Here is a 21,665-nt window from a genome sequence, read left to right on the forward strand (position 1 = left end):
AAGCAAAGACCGTTCTCCTCTACTCTTTGTTTCTTCCCTTCCCCTCACCTTTTGGCCATGGGGAGAATTTGACATTTATTCATTACAGGGAGCTTTTGAGGGACTTGGTGCTTGCTGGGCCACTAGAGACCTTCCTAGACAGAAATGGCTCCTGGGGAGTGGAGAGCAGATGGCTGTTTGAGCATTCTTGGCAGTTCACTGATGCCCCGTGCTATTCCTTCAGCAAAACTTTGTCTAAGATGTGTACAAGCTGAAGAATGTGATGTTAGGTCCTCAGAACGAAAAGGAGGCAAATGTTACTACTGTCTGTTCACTGTATTCTGTTTCTAAGTGGGAAACTACAGTGGCAGTAGTCTTGAAAATGATTTTAAAATGTATAATTTTCCTGATTTCAACTATAACTAGGAATAGTGTGATTCTACCTAGTGGTAAGGACCACTTAGAAAATTTGAGTTTAGCTCAGGATTATGTGACCATAGGGGAAAAAACAAAAAGAAAAGGCAACTGTTTATTGTGATCCAGAGCCAGGGTCTCAGGTTGTACTGGGCAGAAGCTCTGGTGAGGGAGCTGGTAACAAAGCTCTCCGTTCCTCCCAGCACCGGTGTGTTTACATGGATAGGGTCACACATCCCTGATTCTTAGGGGAGGGTTTCACCATTACATCACCAAGAGGCAAGAGAAGAAAAAAAATACCTAAGTATGTGTATAGATAAGCTATTGGATTTTGGGTTACTGCTAACTCCAGAACAGAATCTGTTCTTCAACCCTTGGGTCTTTCCTGAATCTACCTCCCCTCTTTTGGTCTCAAGGTGGGAAAGGTCCAGATATTATGGTACTTAGAAGTAGTGTGTGAGAACAACAGACCCATTGTGGAATGTGTGTGAGGCCTGAGAGATGGGAGGCGATCGGAGACCAGGACCTGTATACAACCTACTGGAAGGTGCTGGCTTGATTTTAAATTTTAAAAAATCAGAAACTCTTCTTTTTGTGTTTGAATCTAACACACTAATGTTTTTAAAGTTAGGCCAGTGGTTAAAAAACCTAGGTTTCAGCTGAGCGTGGTGGTGCATTCTTGTAATCCCAGTACTTGGGAGGCTGAGACAGGAGGATCGCACAGGTTTGAAGCCAGCCTCAGCTATGTAGTGAGGCTCTCAGCAACTTAGTGAGACCGTGTTTCCAAATAAAGTATAAAAATAGGTTTGGAAGTATATCCCAGAGTTAGAAAGCCCCAGGGTTTCATCCCCAGTACCACAAACAAACATACAAAACAACTAGGTTTCTTCTATCCCATCTTTACCTTATTTTAAATATACTCTATTTGAAGAAACAAAGAGACAGACAAGAGAAAACACTCCTCTGGTGGTTTTGTGTTAGCGGCTGGAAGCATACCTCCCTTCAGGGTGGAGGTGGTGGTGGTTTAAGACTCCTATGAAGCACACATGAGAACAGAAACACTGATTACAGTCAGAGGAAAAGAAACAGCTTAAATGGTGCGTCTCAGGTCTTGACTTCTGGCTTCCTCCACAAAACAGTTTTATTAAGTTTAGAAACAGGTAGATGAAGGAATAGATGGTGAAGGTGAGTAGCCTCTATCCACATCTCCTGTCCTCAAGAACTGTGCTCTGACCCTTGTGTCCATCCCCAGTCAGGTCCCTGATATGTTTAAGATGAGTGTTATATTAGCTGCAGGTTGTTTATAACTGAATGACTATTTCTTACATATTAACAGATTATTAATGGAGTCTCTACTAAATTTTATATAGCTTTTATAGTTCAATTTTATCTCTAGCTACCCTGGGCTCTGATCATGATACATTTGAGCACAGTATCCCCCTAAGCACTTGCTGAAACTCCATGTAATGCTATGAACCTTTTTACTTGGAAATGACAAAGTGATTAACCTGAGGCCTTTGGGTTCAGTGGCTCCACCCTTGTTTTGGTAGTGACCAGTATATCTCTTAAAGAATCTTACCACCTATTTATTTAGTTATACTTCAAATCATTCTTATTGTCTTTAGCATTAGCCTGTTCTTCTGGGGACAGTGATTGGCTTGCAGGAAACCAGGTTTTAAGAATGGAGAAATGAAGCTGGGCGTGGTGGCTCACGCTTGTAATCCCAGCATTTGGGAGGCTGAGACAGGACGATTGCGGTTCGCGGACAGCCCCAGCTACTTAGTGAGGCCCTTGCAACTCAGTGAGACCCTGTTTCACTACACCCTGCTGGGGGTGTAACTCGGAGGTAGAATGCTCCTGGGTTCCATCCCCAGACCCACACACACACAAAAAAAGGAATGGAGGAATGAGTAGCCTCTTGCCTAAAACTCATTACAGGTCTCTTCTGTATGAAACTTTAAGAGAAGTCTTAACTAGTTCCCTTTCCTAGACCTTTGTCTTTTAACTCTTCACTGTCAGGAGGCTGTACTTTCACTGTGGAGACCACATTCCTAACATTCCTCGTGAGTCTTGTCTCAGCTTCCTTTTCCACTCACACTGGGAAGTTAGATTTCTCCCACCCCAGTCCCTTTTCAGTTTATCCTCTGTGGCTTAGTCTGTTCTAGGAGGTTTCCTACTTTTTTTTTTTGCCCAGTGGGAGGGAGGAAGGGAGAAACTAATGCTAAAGTAAGGAGATGAGTAGTTGTTTTTATAATTAATTAAAGTATTTTGAAAAAGGTGCAAGATATTCCTGAGTTTCCAGGCCAGCCAAAGTCCACATATGGATATTTGGGGTGTTATTTAAATACTCAGCAGGCTGAGTGTAGGAATATGTGTGTATAATGTGTGTATACTTTTGGTCTATAACATTGTTAGCTAATTTTGGATTTTGTTCCTTGGCACCCATTATTATTAAAGTGGTGTGTCATGAAATGTACTGTATCGTGTATTACTCGGGAAGACACTAGGCCTTCAGAGAAGTGTAGCAGCACTTGGGCAGTACAGGGCTCACATGGCTCAAGCCCTGAAGCTTTGACCTCCTGGCTAGGGTCGTTTGAGTTCCAGAGTGGTCAAGTGAGATTTGTGACTAAGGGAGGAAGAATGATGGCATGCAGAATTACCCTTACTGGGTTCATTCCTTCTAAAGAACTTAATGAGGACAGCTCACCCCAACCCGCAGATGATCACTGGGTCATTTTTAATGAGCTTGAAGTCTGACCATTCATTTGGCTTAAGAGCTAGGTGTGAAGCTTTCCCGCAGGGCAGGCAGAAAACATGTTGGTGAAGCCTGGGGCCCTGGAATGCTGGCCCTGAGCCCCAGCAGCAACAGGGCTGGGGGCGGCCCTGCAGCAGAGCGCTCTCTGCCCCGGGCCCTGATCCTCTGAAGAGAGTGGCCCCTGGATTGAGCAAGCCTGCCACTGCTCCAGGATGGATGGAGCACTGTACCGGTGGTTTCCAGACCAAAGAGAGTCACTTTTGACTCCGTCAATTTTAAGGGGGCAGCAGCAGCTCCTAACTTTTAACACTAAAGCTCAAGGAAACAGTGGAGGAACACAGATAGGAAAACGGGGGCGGGGGGAGAACTCTTTGACCGTACCTTTCACTCCTAAATGCACTTTCATGTCTTTGCTTGAGCTGCCAAAGAGGGATTGGAGGGCTGGCTTGGGTGTAGCTCAGTGGTAGAGAACATGCTTAGCATGTACATGGCCTTGGGTTCAATCCCTAGCTAAAAAAAAAAACAAACAAACACAAAAACAGAAGTCTAAGATTTGGGGGAATGTTTTTAAGGCGGGAGAAGTAGCTCGGGTGGCAGGCTGCGAAGTGACTACTGGACCAAGTGACTTTTTTTGGTTTATTGTTTAGCACTGAGAAACAAGGGGGTTGTGATTACAGTAGCGCTTTGGGAAACTGAGGCACCCTCTGGCCATGCTTTGGAGAAGCACCATGCTGAGGATTCCACGGGCTAATCAGGAAGCGTCTATCAGCAGGGTGAACGGCCTTGGAAAAGTCCATTCCAAAACAGGAGTTACTTTCTTTGAGTTTTCAAAGCTTGTCCTTAGGATTTGCTGGATCAAATAACCCACTTTTTCTTTAAAAGAAAATGAGTTTATTCTTCTAAATATTTGGGTGGAAGGGACAGAGCTAGTGTGCTATTAAAATGGGTAAGGAAAAGAGCCTTGAGACCACTTGTATTGCAAACTCCCTTGGAGGTTTCAAGTAGCACTATTCTTAAAAGAGCTTTATTTTTAACTTTATTTGCTTCATTAGCATCTAGTCCAGTCCAGGCTCTGAGACTGTGTGAGAGTACCTGATCCTGGGGAAACCAGCTTGCTCAGAGAGTTGATAAGAAAATTGGTCTTGGACAGCTTGTCGTCTTTGTCTTTATGTAATGTTTTTGCTTGTTTTAAAGGACTAATGTTTTATTACAGTGTTAAATAAAAGTGTAACATACTAAGTGTGTAGAATAAAAGTGCAATAACGAAAGAAAACTACTTAGGCACAAACTTCAGTCTCTGTACTCCTTGTGCTACCTGGCTCTTTCCAGGTAATATGGTTACAAGAAGACTGTTAATTGTGTGTATGTTTAAAAGATGCAAATCTGGATTAAGTCTTCATTTAGTTTAAGTTTGAATGGCCAGGTTTGGTTTTATAGCATATTCTATATAATTGTTAAGATGCACAGATGTGCTATATAATAAATATCAACATTAACGTTTTAGTTTTATGTCTGGCTTGCCTTTATTTCACTACCCATGCTAACAGGATGCCTCCTGATCCATCCCATTTCCACTGAAACCAGCAGTCGATGTCTTTCACATTGCTTAAGGGGAGACTGATGTAACAGTACTTACTCCCCTAGCAGGATCCTTTCTCCATCATGATCACTCTTGATAACTAGATACTTTATATCTACCACTACCGGCAGTGTATTTTTTAGAACTTATCCAGGAGTGACACCCTGCCATCCAGCGTTCAGCATGAACTTTAGCCTTCTGAGTTCATGGGTGAGCCTCCTGATTGCACTGAGAGTGCATTTGGGGCTGTAGTCTATATACCAGCCTATCTGGATTTAGAATGTTTTGAGTTTGTTTAGACCCACGCCACTGTTCAAATTTGCTTGCTCAGGTATTCCCTGGCAGGTGCCAGCATGGGAAAGCAGCACCGTCTAGTCCCCAGGGAAGGTCAGCACACAGTATGCCTCTTCACTCATGGGTCGGCTTGCTCCAAGTGATCCTACCATGTTGGTCTTGTATGGCTGTATCACTTTTTGCTATAACTGCTTGTGATTTGACTGCAGCACAAGTTTGGCCAGGAGATGGCAGCACACCTGAACCAGGTGGTGCCTGCTTGCCTGCCCTCCTTTTTTTTGGGGGGGGGGTACTGGAGATTAGACCCAAGGGCTTTCTATCTCCAAGCTACATCCCCAGCCCTTTTTATTTTTTATTTTGAAACAGTCTGGCTAAGTTGCTATGGCTGGCCTCAAACTTGCAATTCTCCCATCTCAGCTTCCCAAGTACAGGGATTATAGGTATGTGCCACGATGCGTGGCTATTTATTTATTTATTTATTTATATATTTATTTATTTATACTGGGGATTGAACCCAGGGTCATTTTACCTCTGAGCTGCACTCCCAGCCCAATTATTATTTTTTTTCCCCCCAGAACTGGGAATGGAATCCAGAGGTATTCTACCTCCAACATATACCCCCAGCCCTATTTTATATTCTTTATTTTGAAACAGGGTCTCACTGAGTTGCAAAGTGCCTCACTAAGTAGCCGAGGCTGGCCATGAACTGTGATCCTCCTGTCTCAGCCTCCCCAATGCTAAGATTACCCCAGCCACTTAGCATATTTTGATGGTAGCACTACAAGTCAGTGGAAAAAAATAAACTATTTGATAAAACTGTCAAATTTTCTTAATCTGTTCCTGTTGCTATAACAAAATGCCAGCGACTGGGTGATTTATAGGTAGGATAAACTTATTTCTCAGAGTTCTGGAGGCTGGGAAGTCCAAAGTCAAGGTGTCAACAGGCTTGGTGCCTGGTAAGGGCTGCCTGCTTCCAAGATGGCACTTTGTGTCTTGGAAAGAAGACTAGTGCTCAAGGGTCCCCCTGGTGGAAGAGACAGAAAGAGCAGCCGGTTCTTTAAAGCCCTTTACATCCCCTATTTGTGAGGGTGGAGCCTTCATGGCCTAATCACTTCCAGTGTTCCTCAGCTTTCTATTACTATAATACATGTGTCTCAGGTTATTGTAAAGAGAAAAGGGGTATTTTGGTCTCAGTTTTATATTTTAAGTTCCTGCACAGTTGGCCCTGTTGCTTTGGGCGAGGCAGCTCATAATGGCAGAAGCAAAACCAAGGAGCAAGTAGAGAAAGAAAGAAGGTGCTAAGGCCCTTCAATGATTTAAGAACCTTTCACTATAGCCCCTTTAAGGTTTCATCCACAACCTTCCAAATCCACTTCACTGGGGACCCAGCCTTTGCCACATGACTTTGGAGGATGGTCAAGATCTAAACTATAGAACCCCCCCCCAAGTCCCTATTAATACCATCACTTTGGGGTTTAAGTACCAACACATGAATTTTGGAGGGACACATACATTGAAACCATAGCACCATCTGAGGAAACAGTTGACTCAAATCCTCAAGTGAAAAACCCAAACCCAGGCAAATACCTGTAATCTCAGTGACGCAAGAGGGCTGCAAATTTGGATCCAACCTGGGCAATTTAGCCAGATCCTATCTAAAACACACACACACACACACACACACACACACACACACACACACACACACCGATGTGGTGACATGTGCACTTGTAAACCCAGTACTTGGGAGGCTGAGACAGGAGGATCGCACAGGTTCAAAGCCAGCCTCAGCTACTTAGAGAGGCCCTCTGCAACTTACTGAGACTCTTTTTAAAAATAAACAATAAAAAATAGGGCTAGAGGTAGAGCTCAGAAGTAGAATGCCTCTGGATTCCATCCCTGGTATGCAAACTAACTAAATAAATAACCTATAGTAGTATTCTTTTTGTGTGGGTGTGTGGTGCTGGAGATTGAACCCGGGACCACTGTACCTCTGAGCTACACCCTCAGCCCTTTATTTTTTGTTTTGAAACAGGGTTTTGCTAGGTTGCTGAGGTTGCCCTCGAACCTGTGATTCTCCTGTTTCAGCCTCCCATGTACTAGGATTACAGGTGTGCACCACCACAGCTGGCTAATACTCTTTTACGGCATATCAGTATTATTGTGTGAGATTGGGGAACTTAATCAAAATCTGTTAGGACAAATTCGTCATGAAAATGCCATGATGATGAGCAAATTATATCAAGAAGCAAACCTACTGAATAATACACAAGAGTAATAGAGCGAAGCTGAATTTTCAAGCGGTATATGAAAGGCAACTGCCTAGTTATAGCTGGGAGTCCTTGGAGGGAAGACCTCTGAAAGGGCAGGTCTCAGAGTCGATGATGGGAAGCTGGGTGTGGTGGTACGTGACTGTAACCCAGGCATCTGGGAGGCTAAGACAGAAGGATTGCAGGCTTGAGGCTAGTCTTAGCAACTTAGTGAGATGCTGTTTCAAAAAAGGAGACTCTAGTCAGGCATGGTGGCGCACGCTTGTAATTCCAGCATTTGGGGTCTAAGACTGGAGGATCGCAGTTCATGGACAGCCTCAGCTACTTAGTGAGGTCCTTTGCAACTCAGTGAGACCCTGTTTCAAAATAAAGAATAACAAAAGGATTGAGGGTGTAGCTTGGAGGTAGAATGCCCCTGGGTTCCATCCCCAGTACCACAAAAAGGGGGGGGGGATCTAGCCGGGCGTTGTGGCGCACGCTTGTAATCCCAGCATTGGCGTCTGAGACCGGAGGATCGCAGTTCACAGACAGCCTCAGCTACTTAGTGAGGCCCTTTGCAACTCAGTGAGACCATTTCAAAGTAAAGAATAAAAAATAGGGCTGGGGGTGTAGCTCAAAGGTAGAATGCCCTTGGGTTCCAACCCAACTACCGCAAAAAAATCTGGGGTGTCGCTTGGAGGTAGAGTGTCCCTGGGTTGAATATCCAATACTAGAAAAAAAAGTTCACTTTCCTCTTTGAGACTGTAAGAAACAAGAGGGCTAATACACTGAATAGACATTCTGTGTCTGGCACATAGTAGTGCTCTCCATTTGCCCTCTGAATTCACTCTTCTGCTCTTGCTGCTCCCTGTGGAACACACCTTCGACTCTGAGGCTTCCGGTTGGGGTGTGGAGGGAGGCTGGACCAACTGGGCTGGTTGAAAATGACTGCCCGCCTCCCTGAAGGTCTCAGTCCTGTCAGACGGCCCTCTCTTTAGCTGGAGATCCCACAGTGCCTGGTCCAGCAGCCACTCCTCCTTATCAAGCCTACGAGTGACAGCTTGCCCTGCTATTAGAACTATGATGCATTGTTTCCCATAATCATGTTTAAATCTATATTTTTGTAATAAAAGTGTTCTACCACTGAACCATATCTCCAGCTTTTATTATTTATTTTGAGTTAGGGTCTTGCTAAATTACCCTGGCTGGCCTTGAGCTTAATGATCATCCTGCCTCAGCCTCCCAAGTTGCTGGGATTCCAGACGTGCTCTGATGCACCTGGCTTAGCCTTTCATTAAACTTTCTTCAGTCCCTCCCCCCTCCCCTTTTGGTGGTACTGGGGATTGAACTCAGGGGCATTCTACCTTCGAACTATACCCCCAGCCCTATTTTTTATTCTTTATTTTGAAACAGGGTCTCACTAAGTTGCAGAGGGCCTAAGTAGCTGAGGCTGGCCACAAACTCGGATCCTCCTGTCTCAGCCTCCCAAGTACTGGGATTACAAGAATGCACAACCACACCTAGCCAATTCCCCCTTTTTGAATATGCTATCCCTTTTCTTCTAGGACACTGATACAATAGCAAAATAAATAAATATTTGCTGTATATACCAAGTATTTATGGTATATAAGTATATGTATATTGGTGATAGATGTATATATAATATTGTGGCAGTATTAATAATGGAGTATTAAGCCTTAAAAAGGATGGAAATTCTGACATATACTACAACGTGGATGAACCTTGAGGACATATTGCCAGACACATACTGTATAATCCCAAGTATGTGAGGTACTGAAGTGACTAGTTCAGCCAGGTGTAGTGGTGCACACCTGTAAACCTAGTATTGGGAGGCCGAGACAAGATCAAAAATTTGAAGCCAGAGCTGGGCATGGTGGTGCACACTTGTAATCCCAGCATTTGGGAGGCTGAGACAGGAGGATTGCGGTTCTCTGATAGCCTCAGCTACTTAGTGAGGTCCTTTGCAACTCAGAGAGACCCTGTTTCAAACTAAAGAATAAAAATAGGGTTGGGGCTGGGCATGGTGGCGCACACTTGTAATCCCAGCATTTGGGAGGTGGAGACCGGAGGATCACTGTTTGCTGATAGCCTCAGCTACTTAGCGAGGCCCTTTGCAAATCAGTAAGACCCTGTTCCAAAAATAAAAAGACTTAAAAAAGAAGGCTGGGAGTGTAGTTTGGGGGCAGAATGCTCCTGGGTTCCATCCCTGGCACTGGAAAATAAAATAAAAAATATAAAAGTAAATAGGGCTGGAGGTGTAGCTTGGAGATGGAATACCCCCAGATTCCATTTTCAGTTTTTTTTTTTGTTGTTGTTGTTTGTTTGTTTGTTTTTTTGCAGGCCTGGGGATGGAGCCTAGGGGAATTTGACCTCTGAGCTATACCCCCTACTCTATTTTTCATTCTTTATTTTGAAACAGGGTCTCACTAAGTAGCTAAGGCTGTCTGCGTACCGCAATCCTCTGGTCTCAGTCTTCCAAATATTGGGATTACAAGTGTGCACCACCATGCCCGGCTCCCATCCTCAGTATTAAAAAAAAAAAAAAGTTTGAGGTCAGCCTCGGCAATATAGCAAGACTCTGTTTCAAAATAAATGGTGGTGTAAGCTGGGCATGGTGACACATGCTTGTAATCCTAGCATTTGGGAGGCTGAAGCAGGAGGACCACAGTTTGTGGGCAGTCTCAGCTACTTAGTGAGGCCCTTTCAACTCGGTGAGGCCCTGTTTCAAAATAAAGAGTAAAACATCAGGCTGGGGGTGTTTCTTGGAGCTAGAATGCCCCTGGGTTCTATCCCCAGTACTGCAAAAAAATAAAAAGGTGGTATATTAGGGATCTCCAGATAAATATAACTAGGAAAGAAAGAGAGAGATTGTGTGTGTGTGTGTGTGTGTGTGTGTGTGTATAGACACTTATTGGTGCACATAATTATGGAAACTGGCAAGTCTCAAATCTGCAGTCAGCCAGAAGGCTGGAGCCCAGGGAGGAACCCATGTGCAGTTGAAGCCCCACGGCTGTCTGCAGTGGCTGGATCCCCTGTTGTTGGGGGTGGGTTTAGGGGATGGGAGTGGTCTAGCCTCTTGTGGTATTCACCCACATTATGGAAGGCAGCCTGTTTTACTCAGTCCACTGATGTGTTACTCTCACCCCAAAACACCTTCACTGAACCATCCAATGTATAACCATGTACTGGCACTGTGGCCCATCCAACTTGGCAGATAAAATGAATCAGCATAGCTGTTTACAAGGGGGCAAGAGGAGATGAGAAATCTGTGAATGTGTGCAGTGTCACAAAATATGGAAAAGCTTTGTTGCACAACAGCAGGACTATACCTACCTAACACTACTGAACTATACACTTGAAAATGCTACGTTTTATGTGTTTTTACCACAACTTTTTGTTTTCCTGATGCTGGAGATCAACCCTGACTTCAGTGCTATACCCCCAGCCCTTTAGCACAGCTTAACAAAAGAAAGCATCAGGGGAGGCAAGTTGTTCACAAAGAGAGAATCATGTTGGGCAGAGAGGGCTCTAGACGACAGAGAGGGAAACCATGAGCCAGGTGCCAAAGTAGTTATCAACTTAGGGGACGGAGAGGGAGATTTGTAGATGACAACAACAAGGAGGAGAGAGACTGTGGTTTTTTTTTCTTTTTCTTTTTGGCAATGGGGATTGAACCCATGGGCATTCTACCTCTAAGCTACACAGCCAGCCTTCCTTCCTTCCTTTCTGCAGTACTAGGGATGGAACCCAGGGGCATTCTACCTCCGAGCTACACCCCCAGCCCTATTTTTTTATTCTTTGAGACAGTGTCTCACTGACTTGCAGAGGGCCTCACTAAGTAGCTGAGGCTGGCCACAGACCTGTGATCCTCCTGTCTCAACCTCCCAAGTATTGGGATTACAAGTGTGCGCCACTACGCCCGGCTTAAATAAATTAGGCATCATTTTATGGAGAATCACAAAATATGTACTAAATGATCGAGTCACAAAGCATAACTAGCGAAGCAATAAGGATGGTTTGCAAATTCTATTATTGTCATTCACTTCCTACATAAGCCGAGGTCACAATGAACTGCTGAGGATTTCCTACCGAGAACTTAGGCTCTTCTCCAAAATGTGTGGAAAGCACCAGAACAGTCTTTAGGTTCTGAGGAGGCCATCTCAACTTACTGCTTCTCTTCTGCAGAATTACTAAAGATGAAACTGCAGGACTCTCTGCATTTCCATAATTTCAAAATTGCCAAGCACTATAGCACACACTTATAATCTTAGTACCTGGGAAGCTGAGACAGGAGGATTGCAGGTTTAAAGACAGCCTTAGCAACTTAGAAAAATCCTGTTTCAAAATAAAATAAATAAAAGGGGCTGGGAGTATAGCTCTGAGGTAGAATGCTCCTGGATCCAATCCCCAATACCCAAAACAAAACAAATTTCCAAATTGTTTCCAGTAATTTTGCAATTACAAATAATACTGCAATGAATAACCTTGCACATATATTTTTTCTAGTGTTGGAGGTGTATGGTCAAGTGAAATTATTTTTCACACAGAGTCAGAATGACAGTACAAGTTGCTTTAAGCCAAGAAAGAAGATATATATCTTTTAACTCTTTTTAAAATATTTTTTGAATGGCCAGCATTGGAGCCTGCCATGAGGCAAAGCCGCTACTGGGGCCTCCGAGGCTGGGATCGGAGCCTGTCAAGGGGTTAGGTCGATGCCGGGGCCAGCAGCCAGCATCGGAGCCTGCCGTGAGGCAAAGTGGGTGCTGGGGCCTCCGAGGCCGGGATCGGAGCCTGCTGAGAGGTTAGGCCTGTGCTGGGGCCAGCGAGGCCGGCATTGGAGCCTGCTGTGAGGCAAGGCCGGTGCTGGGGCCTCCGAGGCCAGGATAAGAGCCTGCTGAGGGGTTAGGCTGGTGCTGGGGCCAATGGCCGGCATTGGAGTCTGCTGTGAGGCAAGGCCGCTACTGGGGCCTCCGAGGCTGGGATCGGAGCCTGCCGAGGGGTTAGACCAGTGCTGGGGCCAGCGAGGCCAGCATAGGAGCCAGCTATGAGGCAAGGCCGATGCTGGGGCCTCCGAGGCTGGGATCAGAGCTTTCCGAGGGGTTAGGCTGGTGCCAGGGCCAGCGTGGCCGGGATCAGAGCTCACCGTGAGGCAAGGCCGGTGCTGGGGCCTCCGAGGCTGGGATCGGAGTCTGCCGAGGGGTTAGGCTGGTGCTGGGGCCAGTGAGGCCGGCATCGGAGCCTGCCATGAGGCAAGGCCAGTGCTGGGGCCTCCGAGGCCAGGATAAGAGCCTGCCAAGGGGTTAGGCTGGTGCCAGGGCCAATGGCCGGCATCGGAGCCTGCCATGAGGCAAGGCCGCTACTGGGGCCTCCAAGGCTGGGATCGGAGTCTGCCAAGGGGTTATGCTAATGCCGGGGCCAGTGGCCAGCTTCGGAGCCTGCCATGAGGCAAGGCCGGTGCTGGGGCCTCCGAGGCCGGGATAAGAGCCTGCCGAGGGGTAGGCCGTTGAGGGGCCAATGGCCGACATTGGAGCCTGCCGTGAGGCAAGGCTGCTACTGGGGCCTCCGAGGCCTGGATCGGAGCTAGCTGAGGGGTTAGGCTGGTGTCGGGGCCAGCGTGGCCGGGATCGGAGCTCATCATGAGGGCAAGGCCGGTGCTGAGGCCTCCGAGGCTGGGATCGGAGCCTGCCAAGGGGTTAGGCCGGTGCCGGAACCAGCAGCCAGCATCGGAGCCTTCCGTGAGGCAAGGCTGCTACTGAGGCCTCCGAGGCCGGATCGGAGTCTGCCGAGGGGTTAAACCAGGGCTGCAGCTAGCGAGGCCGTCATCAGAGCCTGCCGTGAGGCAAGGCCGGGGCTGGGGCCTTCAAGGCCGGGATCAGAGCCTGCCGAGGGGTTAGGCCAGTGCTGGGGCCTCCAAGGCTGGGATCGGAGCCAGCTGAGGGGTTAGGCTGGTGTCAGGGCCAATGGCCGGCATCGGAGCCTGCCATGAGGCAAGGCTGCTACTGGGGCCTCCAAGGCCTGGATCGGAGCCAGCTGAGGGGTTAGGCTGGTGTCGGGGCCAGCAAGACCAGAATTGGGGCCTCCCATGAGGCAATGCCGCTGCTTGAGCCAGCGAGGTCTGGATCAGTCCACCGGGTAGCCAGGCCACTACTGGGGCCGTCAAGAGTGGGATTGGTACTTGCAACGCGGCATGCACAGAGAAATATCGCAGAAAATAAAAATCAGATGCTTCCCCTAATCAACAAAAACTAGGAGGAAAGGGCAACAGGAAGAGGTCAAGTTATAGAAAGGGCCCTATAGTGAAGCAATAAGGTGACCAATCAGAGGGTATGGAATAGGGGAGGATGGAGCCTCTTTAAAACGCAGGAGGTACATAAACAAATGTATCAAAGTTAATCACCAAACAAGCATGGGATCCAGGGAGGGGGAGGGAATGGGATGGGGGCTGGATGAGGGCTAATTGGATGATGTGTGCTTGTATATCCTCTCAAGTCTTGTATTCCAATGTGATATATGATTACAATGCACCAATTAAAAAATAATAAAAATATTTTGTGTGTGATACTGAGGATTGATCTAGGGATGCTCTACCTCTGAGCTATATTCTTAGTCCTATTTTATTTTTTATTTTGGAATAAGGTCTTGCTAAGTTGCTGAGAGTCTCACTAAGTTGCTTAATGTCTGAGTTGCTGAGGCTGGCCTCGAACCTGTGATCCTCCTGTCTCAGCCTTCCAAATACTGGGATTACAGGCATGTGCAGCTGTGCCTATTTCTCTGCCAACAATTTTTTTGTCCAGAGAATTCAGAGCTGTGTCTTTACTGTTTTCTTTCTTCCCTCTAAGTACTTTGAAGTCTGTAATCTCACTGACAGTAAGCATAGATTGCTGCGGTCAGGAGCACTTTTTCTGAGAAAGCCTTCACTCCTTGTTTCATCCAGTAATTCTGGTGGGACTACCAGCCAACCTTGTGCTACAGTAGTTCCCAGTTTAATGGTCATATTAGAATCACCTAAGAGCTTTTAAACTTACGCTATTTCAGCCAGCCACCCAAATCATATTTTTGCTGACTGAGAAGCACAACACTCAGAGAACTCCTGATTTGCTTTTGTAGTGCTCAGGATGAGGCCTCATGCATGTTAGATAAGCACCTGACCACTGAGCAGTACTTCCAGCCCAGCATCCCCAATTTTCATCTGGAGAAAAGCTAATTCAGAGGCCAGGCGTGGTGGCGCACGCTTGTAATCCCCGCGCTTGGGAGGCTGTGACAGGAGGATCACACAGGTTCGAAGCCAGCCTCAGCTACTGAGTGAGGCTCTCAGTAACTTAGTGAGACCCTGTTTCCAAATAAAATATAAAATGGGTCTGGGAGTATAGCCCGGAGGTAGAAAGACTCTGGGTTCCACCCCCAGTACCACCAAAAAAAAAAAAAAAAAAAAAAAAAAAGAAAAAAGAAAAGCTAATTCAGGGAGGACATTTAATGTCTCAGTGAAATGGAAGGTCAATCGTGCTGACAGATAAATTCTTTTTCACATGGAGTCAGAATGACAGTACAAATTACTTTAGGCTACGAAGGAAGAATATTAACTTTTTTTATCTTCTCCTTCAACACAGATATTTAGAGGTACCTTCCTTTGGCAGTAGGTAGTATCAATATGCTCCAATGAACACTTATAAAGCAAAACCCACTGATTATAGTCTTCCATCAAACCAAGATACAAGGAATTACAAGACACACAGATATCTTTCCCCCTATATTTATCTTATGTAGTATTAAGAACAAATCCATAGCTGAACATAGTGACACATGCTTGTCATCTCAGTACTTGGGAGGCTGAGATAGGAGGATAGCAGGTTTGAGGTTAACCTCAGCAATTTAGCAAGACCCTCACAACTTAAGGAGACCCTGTTTCAAAATAAAAATAAAAAAGAGGTGAGGGTATAGCTTGGAGGTAGAATGCCCCTGGGTTCAATCTCCAGTACAAAAAAAGGAAGGAAGGTAGGAAAAAAGGAAAGGAGGAAGGAAGGAAAAAAAAGAAAAACTCCCAGCTGGATGTGGTGGTGCGCCTCAGTAATCCTAGTACTCAGGAGGCTGAGTCAGGAAAATTACAGGTTCGCAACCAGCCTCCAAAACTTGAGACCCTCAGCAACTTGGCAAGATCCTGCTTCAAAATAAAAAGTAAAAAGGGCTGAGGAGGTGTAGCTTGGAAGTAGAATGCCACTGGATTCAAATCCTGGTACCACAAAAGAAAAAAAGAAAAAAGAGCTGGGGGTGTATGTCAGAGGTAGACTGTCCCTGGGTTCAATCCCTAGTACCGCAAGAAGAAAAGAAAAGAGAGGGAGAGAGAGGGGGAGAGAGAGGGAGAGAGAGAGAGAGGGAGAGGGGGGGAGGGAGGGAGAGGGGGAGGTCTCACTAAGCTGCAGAGGGCCTAAGTAGCTGAGGCTGGCTGCGAACAGGTGATCCTTCAGTCTCAGCTGAGATCCTTCAGTTCATTCCAAGTACTGGGATTACACGCGCACACTACTACGCCGGGCTCTGAGTCCTGTTTTTATTAACTAATCAAGCAGTTGGCGTTACCATCGGCTGGCCTTCTCTTACTGCTTTCTGTATCTCATCACCGCGATGTAGGAGCTCGGTCGAGGAACTCGGTCCACCTCTCGCTCCGATTCTTTTTCAGTGTCCTAGTCGACGCTGAGTACATGGGAAAACTTAGGCAGAGGCCTAACAAATGCTACCGTACCTTCCTGAGGGATATAGGAGGAATAATTTGAACGAAACGGAGTCAGACACTTGGTAACTAGTCTATATCCGTGATTGGTGCCTTCGCGAAGCCAACGGCGCTCGAGCTCTCTGGCACCTAGTGGCCGACCTTTCTCGCTTTCCTACGTTAAGTAGGACTTATCCGGAACCTTTCTTTTGGCATCTGAGGCAGCGGGTCGGAACAACTCTGTGGAACACAAAACACAGCATGGCTTGGTAGGTTAACTATATGCCTGAAACTTCTACCTCGCCTATACGTTCCTGGAAAGAAAAGCCTTAAATACTTGCATTTTTTAAAGTTCTTAGTGACGATGCCATTTTTATACCCTAAGAAAGCTATCAAATGGTTGATTTAAAGAGAGATTTTTCCTCATTTTGTGTAGGCATATCTCTGGACAGCCACTGGAAACGAACAAGGAAGGCGGGGGAGGAAAGCGGAAGCCGCGGGGCCTTCTAAATCAGAAAGTCTCCGGAGCTTGCGCCAGGCTATTCGCGGCGCCCGGCACTTAGACACGGGTCTTAGAAGCGGGCGGGGTGGAAGGAGTTGTTGCGGGACCTGAGACCTGACTGCCAGAGTCCGCAGGGATGAACCTCGAGTTGTTGGGTGAGGAGCACTATGGCTGAGTCTTAGAGAACCCTTTGGTACTGGAAAGGAGGGAACCCGGGCGGGAGGGGGCAGGGGACCCCCGGCTGCAACCTTAGGAACACTGTTCTGCGATGGGTCATTGGACGCTCGTGTTTAAGGAGCCCAGCTTCTGCCGAATAGAAAGAATGCATTGCTTTTCTGAAGCCACTTTCAGATCAGTTGTGGAACGATTGTGACACTTTGTGACTTATTGGGATTACCGGGATCGCAGGTGCTGAAGTAGCTCACAGCAAGCAGAATCAGAGTTGTTGGAGATGGAATTTGATGAAGTGAGGCTTGGGTTGCAGATTGAAGACCTGTCAGGGGATTGAGTTTCTGGACAGGTTAAATATTATTGTAGAAACACGAAATGTCTAAGAAGGGGACTTAGCTTCTAGTAGAAGTCCCTTGTTGAACAGATTTAAAGGAAAAAGACTCAATCTCGGCACTAGGCACTAAATAAATAAATGGTGTAGTTGGCACTGGAATCCAGTTATCTTGACGTCCAGTTTAAGGTCCTTAGCTACCAGGGATAGTGAGTACACCAGTGTAGTGTGAAATAGTGTGAAATAGAGTTGGTTTTTATTCTTTGGATCATTTCCTCCCTACCCGTTACCCAAGTTGGTCCCTTTTATAGGATTTCCATTAGGTAGTGTTTAGCCTGGCAGCCTAGGATGTCTGAGGTTTTTGAGAACTTCTACATGACTTCCTCTCTTTAATGGTTAGATTTTTCTTTAAAAATTTTTAGAAAATATAATGCACATAGAGCTAAAAAGATAATTCAAGAAAGGTCCTGTGACTTTTTTTTTTTTTTTTTTTTTTGGTGGTACTGGGGATGGAACCCAGAGGCTTTCTACCTCCGGGCTATACTCCCAGACCTTTTTTATATTTTATTTGGAAACAGGGTCTCACTAAGTTGCTGAAAGCCTCACTCAGTAGCTGAGGCTGGCTTCGAAATTGCCAACGACAAATTCTTTGATAATTACCTCTGTTTAGGGAATAATAAAAAGAACAAATGACAATAAATTAGTTAACAAGTGTTAGTACTTACTCTGAGCTAGACACATTTTCAAGTGCCTTCTAAATATTCTCCCACATAGAAATAGAAGAGAAAACTATTTAGTATGGTGCCTTCCCATAGAAGCCCATTGTAGAGCAGGTGAGACTGAGAGCTGAGAAAGAGCTGTTCCATTGAGTTCTTAAGTAGGTTGGGCCTCTCAGCAAATCTGAGTTGAATACAGATTATAATGATTTTAGGAAGGTAGGAGACAAAATAGATGCAAAGGGTTGACTTTTTTTTTTTTTTTTTTTTTTTTAGTGATACTGAGGATTTGAACCCAGGGGCATACCTCTGACTTACACCCCTAGCCCAATTTTATTTTTTACTTTGAAACAGGGTCTCATTAAGTTCCAGAGGGCTTCATGAGGTTGCTGAGGCTGGCTTAGAACCTGCTATCCCTGTCTCAGCCTCCCAAGTACTGAGTTTATAAATGGGTGCCACCACGCATGGCTGTTATTTTTAATTAAAAAATTTTTTTTGGAATGAGGATTGAACCTAGATACATTCTACCTTTGAGCTATGCCCCCAGCCCTATAGTATTTATTATTATTATTATTATTATTATTAATCTTTACAGTACTGGGATAGAACTCAGGGGCATTCTACCTCTGAGTTATACCCTCAGCTTTTCTTCCTTTCTTTCTTTCTTTCTTTCTTTCTTTCTTTCTTTCTTTCTTTCTTTCTTTCTTCTTCTTTCTTTCGCAGTACTGGAGATAGAACCCAGGGGTGTTCTACCTCTGAGCTACACCCCCAGCCCTATTTTTTGGTCTTTTTATTTTTTGAAACAGGGTCTCACTGAGTTGCGAAGGGCCTTGCTAAGTAGCTGAGGCTGTACTCGAACCACAATTCTCTGGTCTTAGCCTCCGGATGCTGGGATTACAAGCATGTGCTCTGATAATGTCTTAATATGGCCACTCAGGTGATCCTTAGGCAAGATACTAGCTTTACTTCTGTAACCACTTTTTGAGCCCCTGTTATGTATCAAGTAGTATGCAATAAGCCGGGCATGGTGGTTCTTGCCTCTAATATCGGTAGTTGAGAGTCTAAGACCAGAAGATCATAGGTTGAAGGCCAACCTCAGCATCTTAGTGAAGACCTGTTTCAAAATAAAAAATAAAATAAGGCTAGGGCTGAGGGTATAGTTTCGAGGTAGAATGCCCCTGGGTTCAGTCCCCACTACCAACTCCCCCCAAGAAAAAAAAAGTACAAAAAAGTAATATGTACTGGAGACACAAAGTTAATAAGATAGTTTTTAAAACTCATTTTTACCACAACTCATAGTAAGAAATATTTTTTCTCTTGCAGCCTATTATATGTAAATATGCATATAACTTAAGTTTTTCAAAATTATACTTAATCCTGGTAATACTCAATGTCCTAATACTCAATGTCTTTTTGTGTGTGTGTGTGTGTGTGTGTGGTACTGGGGATTGAACCCAGTGGCATTCTACCTTCGAGGTACACCCCCAGCCCTATTGTATTTTTTATTTTGAGACAAGGAGGGCCTTACTAAGTAGCTGAGGCTGGTTATAAACCTGTGATCCTCCTGTCTTAGCCTCCCAAGTACTGGTATTACAGCATGCACCACCACACCCAGCTCTCAATGTCCTTTGATATTTCCTTTCCTAATCTACTAAACTTGTTGCAACTCACTAGATTGGTTTTTCTGTTTATGGTGGATTGAATCCTAACATTTGAAAAACATTGAAATAAGATGCCACTTGTGTGTGTGTGTGTGTGTGTGTGTGTGTGTGTGTGTGTGCGCGCACTATTGGGGATTGCTTCTTGGGGGATTCTACCTCTGAGCTACACCCCCAGTCTTAATATTTTTTTTAAATTTGAAACAGGGTCTTGCCATGTTGGTGAGAGTCTCACTACTTGCTGAGGCTGTTCTCTAAATTGTAATCCTACTGTCTCAGCCTCCCAAGTACTGGGATTACAGGTGTGCACCACCATGCTTGGCAAGATTCCACTTTTGCCCTGGATAAACAGCATAGAACTAGGAAGAGAAACAGGTATAAATAAGTAACTGTATACTATGGAATCATAATTAATGTAATATCAATATCCACCTGAAAGAGCAGTTCTGCATGTTCAGAAGAAGGGCGCATAGCTGAAGGGGACATAGAGAGTGGCACGGGCTTTTAGGAATAGTGGTAGGAAAGCTAATAGTGACTGAAAGCCAAGAATGGAAAAACGAGGTAAGGGTTTCATGTCACATGAGCATGGAGACCAAGAAGTCTTGGGCTGGGTGGGGTAAGGCCAGTTATTCGTTCACCACTCAAGCACGTAACTTTTGTGTGCCTACTCTGAGCTTTATAGGCAGAAGATAAATGGAATGTTTTAAATACTTATTTTTGTTTTGCTTAAAGTGAACATTGGTTGTTGCCAGTAAAAGCCCTCAGTAGCTGGAGATTATAGGTGACTTGGCTCACATTGGTTGAGTTACATTCATTGGCCCCATAGGAGCTTGCACAGAAATCACTCTTGATCTTTGAGGATTTGAGGGAAAGACATGCTGAAAAGAAGTGGGCAGTGTTGACTTTCTGTAAAAGGCAGGTGTGTTTGCAAGTCAGAGTAGTAACCCGGAGGTGGAATTCACACAAGGTTCTAGAGGCTTTTTAGAGTAGTTACAGTGTAGTTAAAAGTAGTTTCTGGAGCTGGGCTTTGTGGCCCAGGTTTGTAATCTCAGTATTTGGGAGGCTGAGGACAGGAGGATCATGGTTTCGCAGACAGCCTCAGCTACTTAGTGAGGCCCTCTGCAACTCAGTGAGACCCCGTTTCAAAATAAAAAATAAAAAATAGGACTGGGGTTATAGCTTAGAGGTAGAATGCCCCTGGGGTCCATCCCCAGTAACACGCGCGCGCGCGCGCGCACACACACACACACACACACACACACACAGTGTGGTTTCTGGGTCAGATCACAATTTTGCCAGTTTTTAACTGTGAATGAACTTGAGAAATGACACTTTTTTATGCCTAACTTTCTTCATCTGTTATATGAGGTATAAAAATACCCATTTAATAGCTGGGCATGGTGGTGCACACTTGTAATCCCAGCATTTGGAAGATGAGACAGGAGGATTGAGGTTCACGTACAGCCTCAGCTACTTAGCAAGGCCCTTTGCAACTCAGTGAGACCCTGTTTCAAAATAAAGAATAAAAAAAATAGGGCTGGAGGTGTAGCTCGGAGGTACAGTGTTCCCAGGTTCCATCCCCAGTACTGCCAAAACAACAAAGAAACATTTAATAGTGTATGCCTTTGGGTTTTTTTTTTTTTTTTTTTTTTGTGGTACTGGGGATGGAACCCTTCTACCTCTGGGCTATACTCCCAGACCTATGTTTTATTTTATTTGGAAACAGGGTCTCTTAAGCCCTTTGAACCTGCTTGATCCTGATCCTCCTGTCTGCCTCCAAAGCACGGGATTACAAGCATACAAGCGTGTGCCACCACACCCAGCTTTTTTTTTTTTTTCCTCTGGGCGGGATGGAACCCAGGGACATTTGATCCTCCTGTTTTAGCCTCCCAAGTTCTGGGATTACACGTGTCCATCACCATGCTCAGCTGGTAATTAGATTTTTTTTTTTTGTGTGTGTGTGGTACTGGGGTTCCTGGAAACCCTTCTACCTCCAGGCTACACTCCCAGACCTATTTTTTATATTTTTATTTGGAAACAGCAAGGCTGGCTTTGAACCTGCGCAATCCTCCTGTCTCAGCCTCCCAAATGCGGGGATTACAAGTGTGTGCCACCACGCCCAGTTTATGTCTTTGTTTTTAACAGATGCTATAGAATTCTTTTCCCAAGTGACTCTACAGTTCTCATTTTTATAAGCAGTATATGAAAATATCCCTTTCTGCATTCATTCTCTCCCCTAAAGGGAGAGCAATAGTAGGTGCTGTCCTTTTAAATTTTTGATGCATAAAAGTGGCA

The 21,665-nt window shown here is 45.3% G+C and overlaps 1 protein-coding gene across 1 annotated transcript in view; it reads left to right on the forward strand.

Annotated features, from left to right (window-relative positions):
• Window positions 1–16,630: 16,630 nt before the first annotated feature.
• The window catches only part of RBBP5 (RB binding protein 5, histone lysine methyltransferase complex subunit), a gene marked incomplete at both ends in the record, with an annotated part of 36,141 nt that continues 31,106 nt past the window's right edge, over window positions 16,631–21,665 (forward strand). Inside the window, one exon of the mRNA XM_080698510.1 lies at window positions 16,631–16,649. Within this exon, the coding sequence (XP_080554636.1) occupies window positions 16,631–16,649 (19 nt within the window). The remainder of the gene's footprint in view (window positions 16,650–21,665) is intronic.

The sequence above is a fragment of the Muscardinus avellanarius genome (genome assembly GCF_963383645.1).
Source record: "Muscardinus avellanarius genome assembly, chromosome: 7".
Lineage (NCBI taxonomy): Eukaryota > Metazoa > Chordata > Mammalia > Rodentia > Gliridae > Muscardinus > Muscardinus avellanarius.